Source organism: Chamaea fasciata, unplaced genomic scaffold, assembly GCF_029207755.1.
Source record: "Chamaea fasciata isolate MVZ Bird 193981 ecotype frontalis unplaced genomic scaffold, bChaFas1.0.hap1 SCAF_14, whole genome shotgun sequence".
NCBI lineage: Eukaryota > Metazoa > Chordata > Aves > Passeriformes > Sylviidae > Chamaea > Chamaea fasciata.
Genome location: NW_027094099.1, coordinates 323907 through 343266, shown reverse-complemented (window position 1 = coordinate 343266; position 19360 = coordinate 323907). Strand labels below are relative to the sequence as shown.

At 42.7% G+C, this 19360-nt stretch overlaps 1 protein-coding gene across 9 annotated transcripts in view; it reads left to right on the top strand.

Moving 5' to 3' along the window:
* DAPK2 (death associated protein kinase 2) overlaps positions 1-19360 on the top strand; it is a 42219-nt gene that overhangs the window by 12396 nt on the left and 10463 nt on the right. For all 9 annotated transcript variants that reach the window (XR_010723093.1, XM_066196785.1, XM_066196780.1 and 6 more), the window contains 6 exons: positions 5771-5992; positions 10935-11073; positions 13153-13282; positions 14368-14416; positions 15080-15106; positions 18727-18879. Coding sequence is in view for 8 of the 9 variants with exons in the window: in XM_066196785.1 (XP_066052882.1) it covers positions 5771-5992; positions 10935-11073; positions 13153-13282; positions 14368-14416; positions 15080-15106; positions 18727-18879 (720 nt within the window). In the remaining variant the exon portion in view is untranslated. The remainder of the gene's footprint in view (positions 1-5770; positions 5993-10934; positions 11074-13152; positions 13283-14367; positions 14417-15079; positions 15107-18726; positions 18880-19360) is intronic.

The following is a 19360-nucleotide window of genomic DNA, read 5'->3' as shown; positions in this document are numbered from 1 at the left end:
CAAACTTTCTTTGAATTTCAGATGAACTGCTCTCTACTTATTCCAGTAAACCAGACCCTTGTGTTAGAGATCATATTCTTCTACTCTTCTGACTCTTTTCTGGCACTGGACATAGAGATCACCGTTGGGTCAGGGTGTGTTGGGTACCTTTGTGTGGGTTAGGGAGATGTCGATGAAAGGTGCCAGACGGTGGCTGGATCAGAGACAGGATATGTCCAAAGGTGCTCAGCACTTCCCTTCAGGAATATTGAAACTTATCTCCCAAAGTCACTGTGCTCTAGGGCACTACACAATCAGTAAAACATGAGCTGTGAGTGAAAATGCCAGTGTGTTTAAGAGTTGCAGCTGATTTTTTTTTTCTTTCTACTACTTTTTAGTAGTCCAGCAAAAATTCTTGTTAAATGCCCGATTTTAAAAGGTTTTGGATCATTCTGTTATAATCTGGCATCTGGTAGTTTAGGTTCTGTGTAGCTGCTTTAGAAGGTAACCACTTCCTTTGCATTTTATTTTGGGGGAAAAGAAAAGCAAACATGTAAACCAAGCCTCAGTTTTATCTGAAACTTAAACAGAAGTACAGTGACATTTGTGACGGTTTTATTTTTAGAACTCTTTGTGAAGTTACAAGAGGTGCCATCAGAGTATTTAACAGAAGAAGATTTTGGTTTTTTTTTTTTTTTTTTAGTTTTATTCCATAAAGCCTTACAGAAGCAGTGAGATGCTTTCCCTTCCGTGACCTTGTCCTAGAATTGCTGATTTGCTGTTTCAGTTATCCTACTCTAATTTCTTTATAAATGCTGTGCTATTTGACATCCTATTTGTTTACTGCTTAGGTTAAATTTCTGCTGTACCAAAATCCTGGTTTACTCTAAAACAAAAAGTCCATTAAAAATGTACTGTAAATTATTGTCATTTACAGAAGACTTTTATGTGACTACAGAATTCCTGCAAAAACCCTCCAGCAAAGCGTTTTTATGCATATGTTTTGTGAACCTTGCTTGGCCTTTGGTTGATCTGTGCTTCATAAATGAATTGAGGGCATAAAAATGGATTTTCAGTGTTCTTCCAAGCAGACTCCTGCCCTCTCTGCTGGGAAGAGCATCAGTGCAGTTACAAATAGCAGAAGTCATCTCTGAAGTGTAAGCAAAGAGGGAGGAGAGTATCTAGTTTAATAAAATTGTGGTTGAGCAATTGCTCTAATCACTTGAAAAAAAATAAGGCTGAAAAATATGTTTTCCTCAAATTCAGCAAGAATTCTCCAGGGCTTTGCTTTGAAAGTTAGCAAAAAATGCAACCATAAATGGATAAAATTATTAGTATATTTGTTCCAAGAAAAAGAAATAGGAGTGTAAAAGATGGAAAAGTAGTAAGATGCACCAATCCTAATTTAATAGTGGCAAAAAGGCATGATGAACAAAACTGTTGATGTAGTAACAATGGCTGTAACTGAGAATGAATTAGCCTCTGTGCTGAACTGAACATGCCAGCCTCAAATGTAGAGAAGCCCTGTGTTCAGGTTGGCTAAACACTGTTATGGTGGTTATGTTTATGTCTATTAACTCATGCATGTACACACAATGATTTCATGATATATTTTTAGTATTTTTAAAGTAACGTGCATTCACAGTACTGCCTGTGAATTTAAGCAGTTAAAAACTGTCCTAGGTGCTGTTTGGTTTTATTTTAGCCTCCTTTCAGGTCATGAGCATGAACACCTAGTGAATGAAATATGAATTACTATAGTTGCACTTCTAGTGATATTTAGAGGCATGAAATGAATTTGTATCCTTACCCCATGTAATGTTTTTTCATTTTCCAGTAGCATTACCTGTATTTTACAGACTTGGGGAATTTGGAAGGACCAAGGTATTACTTTTTATCAAGTGTGTAGGAACCTTATTACTGTTAAAGTCAGTGGGAGGCTGCCTAAAATCCTTTGTGGATCTGTCCCTAAGTAAATTGTCCTGCCTCACATAGGGAGTTGTGTCACCTCTTGACTGGCAGCATGCCAGAGCTCTGACCTTTGCCGTGTTCATTTACTTTTCAAAGAACTTGTTGAAAGCATATTTCAGTCTAAAGTGTATCTGTCAACGTGTTCACATATATCATGTCTTCTAAGGGAATTTCAAGTTTTAACAACTAAATCATCATCATCACGTTTTTTTAGAATTCTTTAATGAATGAAATTAGGTCGAATATGAACAGGACATAAAGAAATAGACTGAACGTGCCGAAAGGGAACATATGTTTGGTATTTGGGGAAGAAATAGTTTGCTCTTCTCAAATGACAGACACAATCAGCTTCCTCACTTCTCCCCAGACAGGCCTCAGAAAGCCTGATTGGAGCCAGGTAACCTGTACTGTCATCTCAGTACTTTGCTTACATTTATTCAATGTTTTGAGAAGAGCTCCTGAGCCATGCAGTGTTTCAGGAACATCAGAGGAAGACTGGAATAAACCTATGCCTGTGCAAGCAGTTGCTTAAGGGCTCTCTTTATTCTAAAGCTGTGGAGCAGCAGCACTGCTGGGCACTGGGGCATTCCAGGCTGGCAGCTGCACTGCTCCTGCTCTCCGGTGACATTCTGCCCCAGAGCATTACGCTCCAGAACCAGCATTCAAAGGCAACTTTGACAAAGAGCAAGAAGTTGTCCTGTTATTCTGGATTGTCCGGCTTCTCTCTTCCCACATCCTCTCCCGAAGTGCACGATGATTGAATGAGCTGAACTTGTGCTCTTCTAAAGCATGCTTCTGAAAATAGCCTCCATAACCAGCCAGTAATATTCTCCGTGTTCTTATTCAGTGACAAACCTCCTACATGATCGTAGCAATGCAAATGATAGGTTGTGTTTATTGCTGGGATAAATTCCATCGTTACTGATGGACAGATTTGATATTGTACCTGATTATATTATAACTGACGGGATGCAGCTGCTATTGTTCACACTCAAGAGCTGTGTCCACAAATGAGGATGCTTCAGTGTGTGACAAGGCTGTTGCACAGCTGTCCAAAATATTACTGGAAGGGAACAAATGTAACTTCTTGGAAAGAAACATTTTAGAAATTAGGAATCGTAATGTCATTAAGTTTGGAAAAGACTTCAAAGACCAATGTCAAAGCCATGCACAGCCAGTTTCTCCAGGAGAATGCTGTGGGGGACAGTTCCAAAGGCTTTACTGAGGTCCAGGTAGGCTCCATCCAGAAGTGTGTCTGCCTCTGAGCTTATTCTGTGTGTTTTGTAAATACTGCTGTTCGTGAGCCAAGTCGTCTTCATTTCAGTGCTGTAATTCTGTAACCCATGAATTCTGGCAAGGTGTCTCGGCTGAAATTTGGATAGCTGAGCCGTGAAATCTAGTTTCAAGTCTAAGATCAGGTAAAAATGCCCCATGTGAAATTATCTAAATGGCTTAATTTCTTAATGCTGTCGTCTTAGGTGTCAGGGAGACATGGTTTTCTTTCTTCTGGTTTTTTCCTAGCCTAGGTCAAAAGTTTTGGAAGCTGGCAGAGTTTGATTCTTACGGTCTCAATGCAGATGCATGAGAAGGCACAAAACCACTGTTGTCTTGCTCCTGACCTTACAATCTCTGTAGCTGACAAGAAATCCAAAGTGTCTGACTGTGATTGTAAAATGCCTGAGAGGCATCCTCTTGTTTCATAACTGAATGAGCCTCCAGGAGCTATTAATTGGTAACTGCCTTGGAACGGTCTTAAATGTCACAGGCTTAAAAGTTGAGCGTTTGTGTCCTTCCCTGTGGCTTGCAACCTCTTCTCCTCAGTCCCAAACTGTCCCACTAAAGATTTGTCTGCAAAAGCCTGTTTTTAAGGGAGATGGGAAATGGCATGAAGACTGGGACAGGCTCAGCAACAGTGTGTGTTGGTGGCCACGCAGGGGGGCAATAGCAGATTACAAGGGAATTGGTACTGTAGTAGTTACAGTCTGGGACAATTATCTATGTCAAAGGAGAAGACAGGAATTCCTATGCTGTGACATTATTACTTTTGTAAGCTTTTGCATAAACAGAAATGTACAAAATCCACAGTGTTACTGGAATTTCTAAATGCAAAAGTGACTGTGTTAGTTCCCATAATCAGTGCTTATAAAAACATTTTCTCCTGAACTTGGACAAAATTTGTCCCTAGTGAGGATTCAAGGAAACAAGCACAGGAACATTGATACCATGTTTCATCAGAAAGTCTGAACCAAGCAAAATGCATGTCTTGCAAAATATGATCAAACAAACAAGCAAAACATGAAACCTATGATGTTTTACAGAAGCAGCTCTCAGCACTACAAAACAAACTCTTTTAGTAGAATGTTGAAGGAATATTTGGGGATTTTGTAGTGGGAATTTCTCTAGGGTTTGCGGGTAATTATAAAAGCAGGAGAAATGTGAATCAATTAAAGCATGTGACAAATGGCCACAGTCTCGATTCCATTTGTGAGTGATTATTCCTAAAGGGATGATTACACTTGTCCCATCTGTTCCTGCCTCTCTCCTGAGAAGGGTTTGGGATATGTATGAAAATGAAAGCCTGAAAGAAGTGTGTCGGGCTGCCTGGCATTTGTTTGAACTCTGAAATGAGAGGCTGCCTCTGCCATAGGGTGGGAGCCTTTGAGAAAACAATTGAGCACCAAGTCACAGCCTTAATTTTTAATTTCCTCGCCTCTGTATGTTTAAGACAGACTCCAATCAGATGTCTGTGTTGATGAGGCACTAAACACAGCATCTAATGAGGTGCTGAATATAATTGCTGTGTATGCTGCATATTTTAATTATCAACTGTACTTGCATTTCCCGTTTACCAAGCCAGCGAATGATATAATAATATTGAAAGCAACAACATCTCAGTGCTCACACAGTGTAGTCGTGGGGGGCTGCACTTAATGAGTTTGTTTGTGATTCTTATGAAGAGATCCTGTCTGATAAAATCACAGCAGCTGAAGGTTATGGTTACCTGTAAGATGATTCTTTTCCTTCCAAGTCTGCATATAATGTCCTGAAGAAGGAAGTATCTGATAATAAATGTGTATTCTGGGACTGGAGATCTGCCAATTCATAGGAGATAAGGCGGGAATTTTGCAGTTGGGTTACATTAGTAGCCATGGTGAGGCAAATTTTATTAGCCAATTGCGAGTACCTGCCTTTTAACCTTAATTTGGTACAGTGGGAAATTCTTTGTCCTCGAGGTCCAGTGGGAAACCTGCACTTCCTCTCGTTATATTTACAGCCAGATTATCAAGTGAATGCATAAATATGAATAAACTTTTTTTAAAAAATTTGATAGTTGGTTACTGGAAGCCAGTTTTGCATATCCAGAGTTATCATTCCTTTGAGATCTTCTCTAGGAGCTATTCTTAAGACAAATATTTTAGTGTGTGTGTATGTGTGTGTTCTTTCAGAACACCCAGTGGTGTGTTGTAGACTTGAATGTCTTAAGCATTACCGAGTGAAGCAGAGGTAACTTGAACCTTTTGAGGCAGATCTTACTCATTTAAACATGAACTGTTTTTTAGAGGTTTTAACTCCTTTTGTCAGTCATTGTTTGGTTTTGCTAAATTTCAGACACAGCAGGAGGTTACCTTGTTATTGCTCCACTACCTTTGACTGTGGAGTCCAGCCAGTCCTCACTCCTGTACCCAGAGCAAGCTTAGCAGTGCTCAGCAGTGCTGCTCAGGGCTTGCTGGATCAGCCTGTGGATAGTAGGACTGGCTTATTTGGGAAGCTGTCATATAAAAGCCCCAAGACGATTTCCGTTGTCTCCTTGTCCTTCCAGTGGGCAGTTTGCCATAGTGAAGAGGTGTCGAGAGAAGAGCACAGGGGTGGAATACGCTGCCAAGTTCATCAAGAAGCGGCAGAGCCGGGCCAGCCGGCGCGGGGTGAGCCGCGAGGAGATCGAGCGCGAGGTCAGCATCCTGCAGCAGATCCTGCACCCCAACATCGTCCAGCTGCACGACGTCTACGAGAACAAGACAGACGTGGTCCTCATCCTGGAGCTGTGAGTAGGGGCTCTTCCCTGCAGGGATGCCTGAGAGCACTGCAGAGGACAGGGGCACTGGTAAATGGAGCTGTTGCATTCTCAGGCTTCACAGGTCTTGGCAGGAGCACTGAGTGAGGTTGGTGGTAAAGAGGCCCCCCAGCTCATCCATGTGCCCTGGAGATACAGGTTCACCTGAACATCAGCTGAGGTCATTTGATACCGAGCCAGGGAGTCTTGTCAACTTGAAAACAGTTTACTAAGGGAGTGATTACCTCGTGTCTGCCTAGGGCTGCCCTGACATGAACCTTGGAGGAAGTACGAGTGGCTGCTGAATGCTCATTGTTCAAGAAAAATGTTTCATTTTTCTTCCTTCTTTCATCTCTTTCAATACACGTGAAGCCATCAAGCCTTTTCCAAAATTTGCAGCCATTCTCACTACTCCCTCATTTTCCTTATTTAGATCAGCTAGAGAAGAAAAGGGGAAGAGGGCAAGGGAAGAGGGTTTTTTAATCCTTAGGCATTGACTGTTGAGGATGAATAGCAGCAGGATGGGAATGAAAAAAAGCTGTTCACTCTTGTGCCACCATACGAGGGGGCAACCACTGCCATTTAGGTCCTGCTGACAAGTGGACTTCCTCACCCCTACGTGCAAAATGATGCCATTTTTCAGTGTGTAAGGGGCAGGAAATACAGTCACTGTGGTTGAAGTTAAGTAGACCTTGTATTCCTTAGGACACCAGCCTGGACTTTGTGTATGGAATTCGGGCAATGAGGCTTTTATCCCTGAGGGAGCTGTCCGGAGGAGCCAGCATTTAGGCCAGGGAGCTTTCCTGGAGATTAGTGTGACTGCTGGCAGATGACATATGAGTGATGAGGAGCATCTGTTGACTTTGAAGTATATGTCTGTGGCCAAATGTTGGTCTCTGTAGCCAGGCTCTGGAAGACAGGGAAGGAGCTTGCTCTTTCTCATTGGCGACTACTCTGAGCTAAAGCAACCTCCTGTTTCATTACCTTCTGCTTTTTCCTGTCCTCACGTGGCCTGAAACATTTTGTGTGTCCTTGTGTCAGGCTGTAACATATTGCAGTTTGTAGAAGTCTGCATGCAACAGAATCTTGACCTAATTAAGGCCTCTGCATTCAGCTGCTGTATAAAAATTGAGGATGATGGTAATTGCTAATAAAGATAATTAAATTCTCTCTGTAAATAGATTATCTCTTCCTCTCTGACACCCTGCTCTCAGAGTCTCATATTCCCTGCTGTTTATCAAAGTAAGTGTTAAAGCACCTGGCCAACCAATCTTATGTTAATCTACAGTGAACATCAGCTTCAAAAGAATGGCCCCAGTGTTGCTGGGTAATTCAAGAAGCTGCCCTGGTTTTTAAAAGAGGATTAATCTGAAATGTTCACCCTCTCTCATACTCACGGTGCTGGCAGAACCATCTCCTCTTTTCAGAGGGGTCAGTTCCACAGCGGCTGGTTCTCCTGTTCCAGAGCAGTGCCAGGTCCATTGCTGTGAGGTGCAGTTTGGCAGGTGCATAGCTTCTCTTTCCTTCTGAGCACTGTCCAGGGACTTGCTCCCCACAGCTTTCTGTGGGGTTGTTGTTCCCTGTGTCCTGGAGCCTGCTTTCCCAAGCAGAAGCAGTCTGGAGGCAGGTTAGATTGATACACCAGTGTCTCCTCTACAGGTAAGTGTCAGGGTTGTGTACACAAAACAGCTCTGTCCAAGAAGTTAAGGCAGAGTTGTTGTTTGTCTTTCTTTGGACTTCAAAGGAAAAGTAAAGGTATGATTTGCTTGCTTCCATGTTGACATGGTAAAAGGGAAAGAGATGGAACCAGAGGAAGGAATGCTGTAACAGCTGAGAAACGAGCATTTGCAGGTGATGATTTAGAAAACCAACCTCCCTGGATGTTCAAATGTAACTTGATGCAGTTATGAGTGTTTTACTGCAAAGGAATTAGTACTTGAAGTTTTGTTTTTTTTTTTTTTTTTTTTTTTTTTTTTTTTTTTGTTTTTTTTTTTTTTTTTTTTTTTTTTTCTGGGATTCCGTACTGGCTGGCTTTTGGGATTGCTAAATCTCTTCTGCTTGAGGGTTTCTCTGAATTCAGGTGTATAACTTGGATAAGCATGATCTTGCAATAAACTACTTACCATTCTCCAGGTACAGTTTACTGAGGCCTGGTTTTAAAGCCTGAGTCTTTGTTAATGGGAAATCATCATATCTCTTCTACTGAATTTTCCTTTAGATTACTCTTTTAAGATCTCGACAGCTTAGGCCAGTGTTTTAGGCTACGCCTCAAGAGACTGGAGATTAATATAGTGTTTTTCATATATACCCATCTCTGGTCTTCAGAAAATGAAATGCTTATGTGGTTATTGTAGAAGGGAGTCTTTTGTTGATAAAATAACAGAGACTTTGAGCTCTCTGAATCTTCTTCTTTGTTTGTTTCCTTTACTTTTGTGTTGTATTTTATGTTGTATTCTGTAGCTTGGAAAGCCCCCTCCCTAGCCTCATTCTAGGTTAGTGTGAACTAAAGAGAAGTGGAGAAATACATCAAGGAGCTCTCAAGTAAATATCCTGTGATCTTTGTTCTTGCAGGCTGCAGTTTCTCCAGCCGTGCCTTGGTTGCCCAGGATGTTGGTGTGGTTGCCACTGGGGCCAGCTCCCTGGTGTGTCCTGAGCAGCTGACCCAGCTGGTTTAAGTGCCCACTGTTGAGGCAGCTAGAGAGAATGGGAATTAAGTAGCTCTAGTCTGGGCAGCTGAACTATTTTCTGACATTGCTCGTGTAGCAAAGGAGGCTGCTCTGAAGGGAGTTGCCAGTCTCCTCCAAGCAGTAGGGCATCTTCGAGCACCCAGAGCGGAGCAGAAGGGCTCTGCCAAAGTGCCTCAGCCTGAGAGCTCTCCTGAAGTGGAACCTGCTTCTGCAGAGCTGGGGCTGGGCTCTCGTCTGGCCGCAGGGAGATTAAAGAGTCCAGCTTAAGAAACAATCACCAAGGAGGTTTTGCAGGGTAAAAGAGGAAGAGAGAACAGTGTGCCTACACGGTTACATTCTAGGAAAATAAAGAACATAACCCAGTCCAGCTGGCTTCCTGATGACCGGATGGAGTGTCTGCCAGGGGTGATTGCTTAAGTGCACTCTGAATAGAAATCATTAAATAAATGGGACTCGCCTGCTCATTAGACACAGATTTCACCAGGAGGCTTCAGGTTTCTCTTACAGATTTCTGTACTGGTTTGTCACAGTAGTCTGTGGTAATTGTTGCACTATTGAACCAAGGCCTCTAAGCCTACTACAATATCGAAAGGAGACAGTGTTCTCTGTTGTACAGGGTACAACAAACCCATCCAGAAAGGTTGATGGCAGTGCTGAGACCCTTGGTAGGTATCACCTAGAAAAGAAAATCAAGAGATCAAGCAATAGTCTCACAGGTTGAATATCTGAGATTCATAGGAAGGAGAAAGTGGCAGCCAAAGACAGCAGTTGCAACATATTTCTGGGTCATATTAGCCTATCTTTGTTTGCCAGCCATTTAGTTGTAACAATTAAAGCATCAGGTGACTTTTGCCCAGGTGAAGAGTCCTGCCTGACGTTGCTTAGAAAAGTTTCCGTGGTGTGAAAAAAATACCCAGTGATCAATGGGCAAGTCACTATGCCCAGTGTAAGTCCCTGGATCAACAAGGCACGGTGTCACCCACAGGAGCAGCAGGGGAAGCTAAGGCACAAATGTCTTTGTGGCTTTTGACATGCTGCCCTTGCTTGCAGTGGACTTGTCCTTGCAGGTTTTGTAGCTGTTGACGGCTTCCTCTGAAAGAGGCAGAGTAGGGAGTCACCATGTTGTCACCACCAGCGTTGTGTAGGAGCCTGGGGTCGGAGGAGCAATTCCCCAGAGACCTCTGGCGCACCCAGTGTGGTCTGACTTGTTTGTGTCTCACAGCACCCGAGGAACTCAAAGCATTTCCACCTGCCAGTGCTCTGACGGGCAGTTCACTGGGCAGCAGAGCCAAGAGCTTGTCTTCCAAAATGACTGGAGTGTCTCTCAGGTCCTTTACTTGCACTCTGAGTGCACGTGGTGGTGCACCAACAGTAACAACTGTTTTGTGGCTGCCCCCAGAAGTGAATCTGAATGAGAATAAAACAACAATATTAATGACTATGAACTGGCAGCAATAAATGTAAACATAATAATGAATAATAGCTGCAGACAATGCCTAATTCAATATTTAGGTCATCTTGTTTCAGATAATCAGAAAAATAGCACTGGGACTCTCAGTAGAAGGCGCAGAAATGAAAATAAAGTCTTATATACTAATAAGGGTGGAATGGATTTCAGTTTTGATGTGAAAGCTCATAGTAATTTAGAGCACTTCCTTGATTTGGGAAAATTGGTTTTGGTACCTTTCAGCCTGCTACAATCTGCTTGCTTCTTAAAAAATTCAGCACCAAAAAAATCCTTTCCTGTTAGTTATGTCAGGCAAGAATTTCTAGTAGAACAGGGTAAAGGCTGTTCTGGAAAGAAGAGAGATACTGTTGGCACATTTTACTATCTCAGGCTCTGATGGCAACTGCTAAGAAAAGTAATTCTTCAGCAGTCATTGACTCTTACAACTTGTCCATACAAAACAAAAAAGTTGAAAAATTGCCATTGAAGTGGTCAAGTTGACCTGTCGAAATAGGTGCACGTCGGGGGATCCAGCAAACAATGTCACTCTGGTTCTGGTCCTTTGTGGTCCTTGCAGCATCGATGGAAAAGCCAGTCCTTAATTTACAGGGAAGAGAGCTGAAGTCGAAAGGAAGTTTGGGCACACCTGGGACTAGAATACAAAACTCGTGATTGTCTGCAGGAGTAGACTTTTTCTAACTGTATTGAAGTTCTTTGCTGCTTTAGTTTTCTGTGCTTACACTCACTTTATGGATTACAGTGCAGGAGATAACAGGATGTTTTTTGGTGTATTTTGCAGGGTTTCTGGAGGAGAACTTTTTGACTTCCTGGCACAGAAGGAGTCTTTGAGTGAAGAGGAAGCAACCAGGTTCATTAAGCAGATTTTGGATGGTGTGAATTACCTTCACTCTAAGAAAATTGCTCACTTTGATCTAAAGGTAAAGATGTTGATTTAGGCTTCGGCTGATCTGTAGCTGCTAATTTTGGTATTTAATACCAGTAATGTCAGGTGGCCAATGAAAATAGTGCAAGAATTGCAAGGTATAAATCAGAAAGTGTAAGTAAAGAATCATTTATCGGATAGCGCGTCGCGGCCTGGTCCGGTGGGAAAGGTGCTGCGACCTTCCCCAGGTCACTTCCTCGGTCGGCCGAGACACAGGCACTCCAAGGTGGAGAGTGAACTCAGCTCTTCGTGCGCCCTGAGGTACAAAGTGATCAGCCTTTAGGTGCGCTGTCAAGTGCAGAGATTTGCTCTTTGTGAGGCTGCCTGAGCAGCAGAGCCGTGTTTGCCAGCGCAGGTGACGCAGGAGTAAAAGCGAGACGGGGTCTTTCCGAACTCCAGGAAAGCTTCTTCATTCCATGAAGTCCACCGGGAAAGAACCCCCTGCTCCCAGGAGACAGGGATTATGTAGGGTAGCTAAGGGTGGGGTTTCACAGTTTGGCCAGTGGGGAGAGGAATTGGGAAAGGGACCAGTCAGGGGAAGGATCCAAAATGGATCGGGTAAAATTGGCTGTGGTCAAAAAGAACCAGTGGGGTGTAAGCGATGAACACATTTCTTCACCATAACATAGAGAGCTGTTTGCTAGGGCTCCTCCTTTAAGGGGTTGTGTTTATATTCTGTCTGGCCTAACTGCTCTCTTTCTAAGGGGGCACGTTTATGTTACTGTCAGGCTTCTCTCCAGGGGAGCGTGTTTGTGTGAACAGTGTCTGGCTTAACAGCCTCCACTGTAGTGACTGTCAAATAATATATCCCTTCATAACTCCCCTGGGTTTCAAAGGACTGGGTGTGGAGTTTAGCAAGTGTTAAATTGGACATGTATTTTTAAGCAGTGATCTGATTAGATAGAGTATGGTTCATCATTATCTGGTCACTTGACAGGGCTCCATTGGCTGCAGTGGAGCTACAGTGGTTTATACCACTTAAGGAATAAAACAGTCCTCCAGGAGGTAGTGATAGTGACTTTCTCCACTTCAGTCTGTTCTGTCTGTTGTAGAGAAGCTCTACAACAAAAGAATGTAAAGAATGTGTCTGTGGTGAACATATATGCCCTAGATCCATGGAAGAAAACCAAACGTGTTACCCTGAGGCTAAAACATGCTTGGTCCAATGACTGTGAGAGTAAATTATTCATATGCTCTGCGTCCCAGTGCAGCTCTGACTGAGAGCATGTGTTGGCAGGAGCAGCTCCCACGTTAGATTCTGCTGTGGAAAGGGCAGGCAGCTGCCAGCAGGGAATCAGACTCTCTCACTGCTGCCTTTGAACCTGTGATTAAGTTGTGACAGATCGTTGCAATAAAGCTCATCATGGGAGATAAATTGAAACCTGTGAATTTGGGCCATGGTAGGGAGTAGCTAAGGCTAAGAAATTTAGTTGAAAGAAGAACTTCATGGAGTATGTTGTATCTGGTAAAAAGGTAAAGTGTGTGGTTAAACATGTTAGTTTTGATTTCATGGTTCAAGCCTCAGCTTTTTCTTACAATGCTGTGAGGAATGCCATATGTTCTTTTAATAGCTTGCTATCATATATGATCTAGGACCTCTGATCCCAACTCTTCGCATTTTCTGGACTGCTCAGCTGGTAAATCCTGAATCTTTCCTGGCCTTGCTGCAGCTGTGAATTTAGTCTCATAGAGAAGTTAGTTTTTCCTTCCGTGAATAGGTTCAGCATTTAACAAAACATTTTCCCTTGGCTTGCAATACGGTATGGAGTCAACTGGGCAAATGTTATGAAGTGTAAATTCCAAGAACGGATTGGTAGAATTGTTGTCAGCAAAAATATTGTGCTGTGCAGCTGTCACTCAGGGCCAGGCAGTAGCATTCTGTCTGCAAACACCTGAACTGCTTCAGCTGCCTGATACCTCTGCCAAAAGAACTGTAAATGGTTAACCACAGGTATGTTTTGCTTGTTCTGTGGTGATGTATATGCAAAGGAAAAAAAAAAAGCACTTGAAAACTCTGTTACTTTTCAAGATATTAATATTTTAATAACATAGATCTATCATTTGTTATTTTTAGCCTGAAAATATTATGCTTCTAGACAAGAATATCCCTATTCCGCACATCAAACTCATTGACTTTGGTCTGGCTCACAAAATAGAAGATGGAGTTGATTTTAAAAACATATTTGGAACTCCAGAATTCGTAGGTGAGTTACATGGTCCTTTGTCTTACATTGCAAACTCCAGAGGAAATTGAGACATCTTGTCAAAGTTAAAAATGGAGGGATAGAAGTAGTTTAAATCTTACTTCTGTCAAGGCCACTTAAATCCGGAGGTTTAGATTATTTTTCTGGAATAGGCAAAGGTGCTTTCTGTAAACCAGGTCTGCTACTCCTATGAGAGTTGGCTGCTGCCAAATAAATATTTAGAGATGTAAATTCAGGATTGAGATTGTGAAACTCTGCATATACAAATCATAACCTTTTTCTGTTGCCTGGGGTAAGTAGATCTCTGCATTGCGGTACATGAGTACACAATTACATGGGTATCCCTGCCATGGCTTTGTAAAAAAAACTACCTCACACTGTACACCTACTGAGTACTCTCATCTCCCCTTAGATTTTTCCATGTGGGTCTCTTTTTGTTCCCCACTGGTCTAAATTCTGATCTGTCTCACTTGAATTTTAGGTTAATCCTACTCCTTTCCACTAGTTTCTATTTTGGGGTTTGTTTGGGGGCTGGGTAGAGAATTGTAAATAATATTCCAGTTAAACACAGCTGTCACAGATCTTTTCTTCAACTTGTTTCACCCTTGCTCTTTTCTCTTGCATGCAGTCTTATATGGGGATGTTTTCCAATGAGGAAATGTTTCTTATAAAGATGATAGAGTTTGACATGGATTGCAATGTAGTCTGGCAAATAATTTCAGTCTCTTGCTCAAAGGCTCATTCTGACTGGCCTTTACAAACTTGTTAAAAAGCAAAACAAAAGCTCATACTTAGGGGCAGCAGCATTCTTGGGAGGGGAAATAATTTGTTATTTGTTGTAATTTGCAGTATAATTACTATATAATGTCTGTTTTACCCTTCTTCTTGAGTTGCATTATGCTCCAAGTTACTCTGCATAATCTCTTCTGAACAGCTGTGGACTTGAACTCCTGTTTGGGCTGTAAAATTCTAAATTATGTGTCCTGTAACTAACTGTTCCCTCTCCCCCTTTCTTGGCCTGCTCCTTCAGCCTGGTAAAAATCCGTTACCTCAGTTGCTGCTGTTTGATTAAATATTTCTTACAGCTCCAGAAATCGTAAACTATGAACCACTGGGACTCGCTGCAGACATGTGGTAAGTTTTATAATGTGTTTGTACCTTTTTTCCCTGGTTACTCTACAGTTACTTTCTCCTATTTTGTTCTTTATAGAATCCATTGCACCACAACAAATGTAATAAACAAAACCTTAAATGTAGTTAATGAGTCTTTGTTCTGTCATTCCATTTTTAAATTAAAATTCTTTTAAATGATAAATACTTATTTTTTGCAAAATTACATTGAAACACTGGAGTGGCAGCAGTTCCAGAGTTAACTGTTTGCCACTGTCCACGCAGAGGAGCACTCTGAGAAGGAAACATGTTCCTGCAGAGCTTGTGTCAGCTTTATTTATAAGAGCCCTTCATGCAGGGGAGACCTGCATACTCATGTTGCCTGCTGGGAAGGCAGGCAGAAGAGATCACCCCAAATCAAACATCCTGCTCCTGGTCCTCTGTGTGTCATGTGTGCCCACCGAGTAGAAATACACAGAGACTTCAAATATCCACATTACTTGATGTTATATGTAAAATTGTTTTTTTACCCAAAGCTCCATTCTGTAAGAGATGTTAGCAGTTACCTAAAGCCACAGTGGCTCTCCTGCCTCTGTTGCAGCTGCTATTGACCTTTGTGTATTCTGCAGATCAGGAAGGATACCAGTCATGTAGAACCCCTGCAATTAATGTCTTTTGTTTTTTTAGGAGCATAGGAGTCATCACCTACATACTGTGAGTACAACAGATTCACTCCTGTAGAAATGTTCCTAAAGCTCTCTTGCGCTGGTACAGAACAGTTCTTCCCTTCAGTCATTTAGGGACCTGCACACATGGGATGGGGCAGGGGTTTGTCTAAAGAACAGGGGTTATCCCGCAGCCTTTTCAGTTTAAAATAAGGAGTAAAAAATGAGGGGCATTCTGAGCAGAAGGAAAACAAATGCCCTCGGCATCGCTGGGCATTTCCGCGTTTTATGGGATCTCATCAGTTCCAAATGGTAGAGGATGGGAAAGCCAAGAGAATTAATTGCTCCTGGGATGACTGTGAGCTACCAGCGTGAGAGCATAGAAACAGAAAGTGTAACAGTCCGATTTGCAAGTTGGGTTATTTCAGGTGGAAACAGAGAAGTTTTTATTTGCTTGGAAAAGCAGCAGTCTAGATTATTATGCATAAATAAGGTCACCCATTTTAAAAAGGTGAATTTAAGCTGAAAGAGGAGCAGAGAAGTTGACCCTGGGTGCTGAGAATTCTAGCTACAGGACAAAAAAAAAAAGGGTTTGTTAAAGCTAGTAAGGCAAAGGTTGGTTGGGGATATCATTATAGTCAGGAAGCATAAAGGGAAAATAGATCACAGAATACTTGGTAGATACAGATTCTCTTTAGAAGAAAAGTGTGTCAACTGGTGATGAATAAATAAAAGGAGGGAATTATGCTCAGGCTCTCCAAGAAATGAGTTTCTGTGGGCATCTGGGGACAAGCCGTTGAGAGTTCTAAGGTGGAGCTTGACAATTTGGGAAACTGCTCGTGCGACTGCTTGTGGATGCATGCAACAGAGGAACGGCACTCCTTGCTGTTCCTCTCACTTGACGTGAGAATTGCAGGAGTGGTCAGTGATCCTTGACCCTAATGCTTCCATTGGAATCCTGTGAGCAGGGAGTGGACGCTGCTTGCTGGGGATGTGGCACCCTCGGCTTTGGCAGTTCCTTGTGATACTCAGAGGAGTAACATGCTGCCAGACTTGAAGAAGGTGGGAGTCTTGTATTAGATGGATTTGCACTACATGGCTCAGGGGTCAGGAGAGGTACAGAGGCTTGAAGGGGAAGGATTGTCTTTTCAGTGTGGAAAATAAATTTTGGCCTGTGCACAAGGATTGTACCCCCAAAGCTGTAAAAGAGAGGTAAGGTCTGAGGAATCAGAGTCAGTGCAACAAATTCCCTTCTTTTCTGCAGTGCAAAGAAAAGTGTGGGGTATTGGTTGAGCCAAACTCTGGTAAAGGGATTTAAAATACTGTCCAGACCCTTGTTTTTTATCAGCACTCTGGTCTGCACTGACCCACCTGTACTTGCCAGGACATTAAACTTTGTGAATTTGTAAAATGGATGTTGGTGTTTGATGAGAGAATACTTTGAAGTTGAGGTTAAGCAGGTGGGAATACTCAGCATGTGATTTGTGATGCACAGAGCCAGCTGCTTCTCAGGTCTTCCTGTTATACGTTGTACCGTGCTGGGGCAGAGTAAGGGAGCAGTTCCTGTACTGCATCCAGCACAGGAGATCTGTTTTACCTGCTTGGCTACTAATGATTGCCATGATCATTAAGGTAGAAAAATGATCAGAAAAAATATCAGAAGAAAAGAGCACACTTTTTATGGTGGGAGGGATCAGTTTGCACGATAGAAAATATAGATAAAAGATAGAAATTTGCATGCCTTCAACTTGGATCCTCCTACTTTTAAAGCCTTTTGCTCAGAAGTGTTCTAAGTGGGGTGTGTCTATGATACCACCTTCTTTAGCAAATGTGTCAGCAATCAAATGAATGCCATCATCAGGTGTAGAGATCAAAATGCATCCAAGTCCTCGATTCAGTAACTCTGGAGTGATTCACTGAGTTGTAAGGATGTTATTACTGCGGTCTGCTGGTTCATGTTTGCAGGCACTGAGTCAGGTTATGACAAAAGTCAATTGCATTGGATATTAGGATTTGAGAGTCCTCCCATTTCACAGGTTTCAAAACTGAGTCCCAAAGAGAAAAAAGAAATTGGAGCATAGAGCACTGTTGATTTTGGCTTCCAACAAATTCCAGCAGGTGGAATTACAGCTGCTTCACGGCATAATTTGGGGAAAGGGAAAAGAAACCAAGGCCCTGGGGCGGGTTTCCAAGCTTCAGTTTTGGTGCAAAGCCCATGGTCTGTGAAGAGATGCCTGCTTGTAGCCAACAGAAATGGAACCAAGGCTTAAGAGGAAGTACGTAAAACCCCTTAAGAATTGAGACTGACTGTGGTTTATGGGATTAAATTTACTGCATCAGAGACAACTGGACCTCACTTATGCTCTCTTGCTGTGTCAGATGCTTTGGTGGTGGTGTGTGATTGTTGAGGGGTGAGAAAGCAGTTTATGCACTTGAGTGTTCATTCTGTGCATAAAACCACACGTGGTAGCTGGGGTTTGGGCTGAAAGGCTCGGGTGGTCCCATCGAACTTTCTGCTTATCCCCCAGTATTCCCAGTCAACCTGGTGGTGGCAATACAGACCAGGTAAAAAGTCTGTTGAGAGTGGGATCGTTTAGTTTAGTTCCTTGGAGTTTGCTGCAGTCCTGTTTTGAGCCTGCTGCATCCTGAAACTATGTTATCAAAGCTGGACATGATAGATAAGTAAAATAATAGCCCAGATGATTATAAAAAAGGGGTGAGGTCAATCTCCTCGGTATAAATAACATTTCCCGTAAACCAGACTTTCTGCAAGTCAGCATCCCTTTGTGTTGGGGGAGGAAGAGCCTGGAGGAAAGGCAGGGCAGGAGGGCTCTGGGATGACTCTGTTCTGACACGAGTTTTATGGAGCAGAGGTGCAGAGTCATCAAAGATGAAGGTCAACAGTCGCAGCTGAGGGATAGGTAAAGCAGGAGGAAAGCTTTTTCTTGAGTCAAGATTGCTAAATGGCATTTTATTATGATGCTGTCTCCATGATATCCTTGCAGTCAGAGCAGAGTGCGAAGAGAATGAAATTTTGTGTTCAGAAGCAGTTGGATTTTATTGCAGCCAAAGCCCTTTTGCTTGTGGATTCCTTTTACTGAGCAGCATGGCCCTGCCTCTCCAGCGGAGCTGGCTCCTAGGCGAGGCCACATGCCTGGCTTCTGATCATACACTGCATTTCGCTTCCAGCTGAGAGATCCAGTCTCTTGGTTGAACCCACTGTGCTGGGAACTCATCAGCATCTTTGCAGAGAGAAAAGAAGTGGGGACAGAGCTTTTCCTTCCTGAAGAAAAACTATAGAAGTGCTACATTATCCGCTTGATGGTTATAGAAGCTTCGGCCTGGTGGTCTTTGTGGGCTCACAAGGATAGAGACTCTCCTCAGCTGAAACGTTTTCTAGTTTGATTAGCAATGACTTAAATGAGACACTCAGGAGAGGAGTAATCTGTGTGCATGCATTAGTGCTGCACTAGAGACTTTCAATGCAAGTTCGGCTCATAAGCACAGCTGTAGTGAGCCAAAGCTGGTCCTGTTTTTTCCTACATGGCAGAACTGCTTCAACACCATAGCCACAAATGTCCTAAGAGTATATTCCACAGTCACTGTAATTTCATTAGGGGACTTCTGCTGCTTATTTTTCCAACTGATTGCTCTTTCTGGCTTATATAGGCTTAGTGGTGCATCACCTTTCCTTGGAGAAACTAAACAAGAAACACTTGCCAACATCACAGCTGTGAATTACGATTTTGATGAAGAATTTTTCAGCAATACTAGTGACCTGGCAAAAGACTTTATTCGGAAACTACTGGTGAAAGATACACGGTAAGAAAATATTCAGAGAGACCTATTTGTCTCTAAAATAAACCTGGTGAAATGCGGCACTGCAAGTGAAAAAGCTTTTCTTGCAGTGTGTATTGCCAGTTAAGCACAAGACGGGAGGATGCTGCTGTGCCCCTACCTAGTTAATCACTGCACCCAGAAACCCTGAGGAGAGGAGCCAAATCTCCTCAGCTAAATGCCATGTTCAGGAATGAATTCTCACCTGAGTCAAGCTGGCACAGTAGGGTGTAGCTGAAAGGCTGAAAATGGCGTGCACAATCTTGAGTTCAGGGTAAAAACTACTCCACCATTTCAGTTTCTTATGAACAACATCCAAGGAGGTGATACCATCCCAGAATATGCCCCCAGTGGTGCAATGCCAGAAAAATCACTACGTGTGCTGATGTGGAGCTGTTCTGAGTCTCTGTGTCTGTGGCAGTCACCTGGGGTTTGTGTGACAGCTATGCAGGTCTTTGTTCCCAGG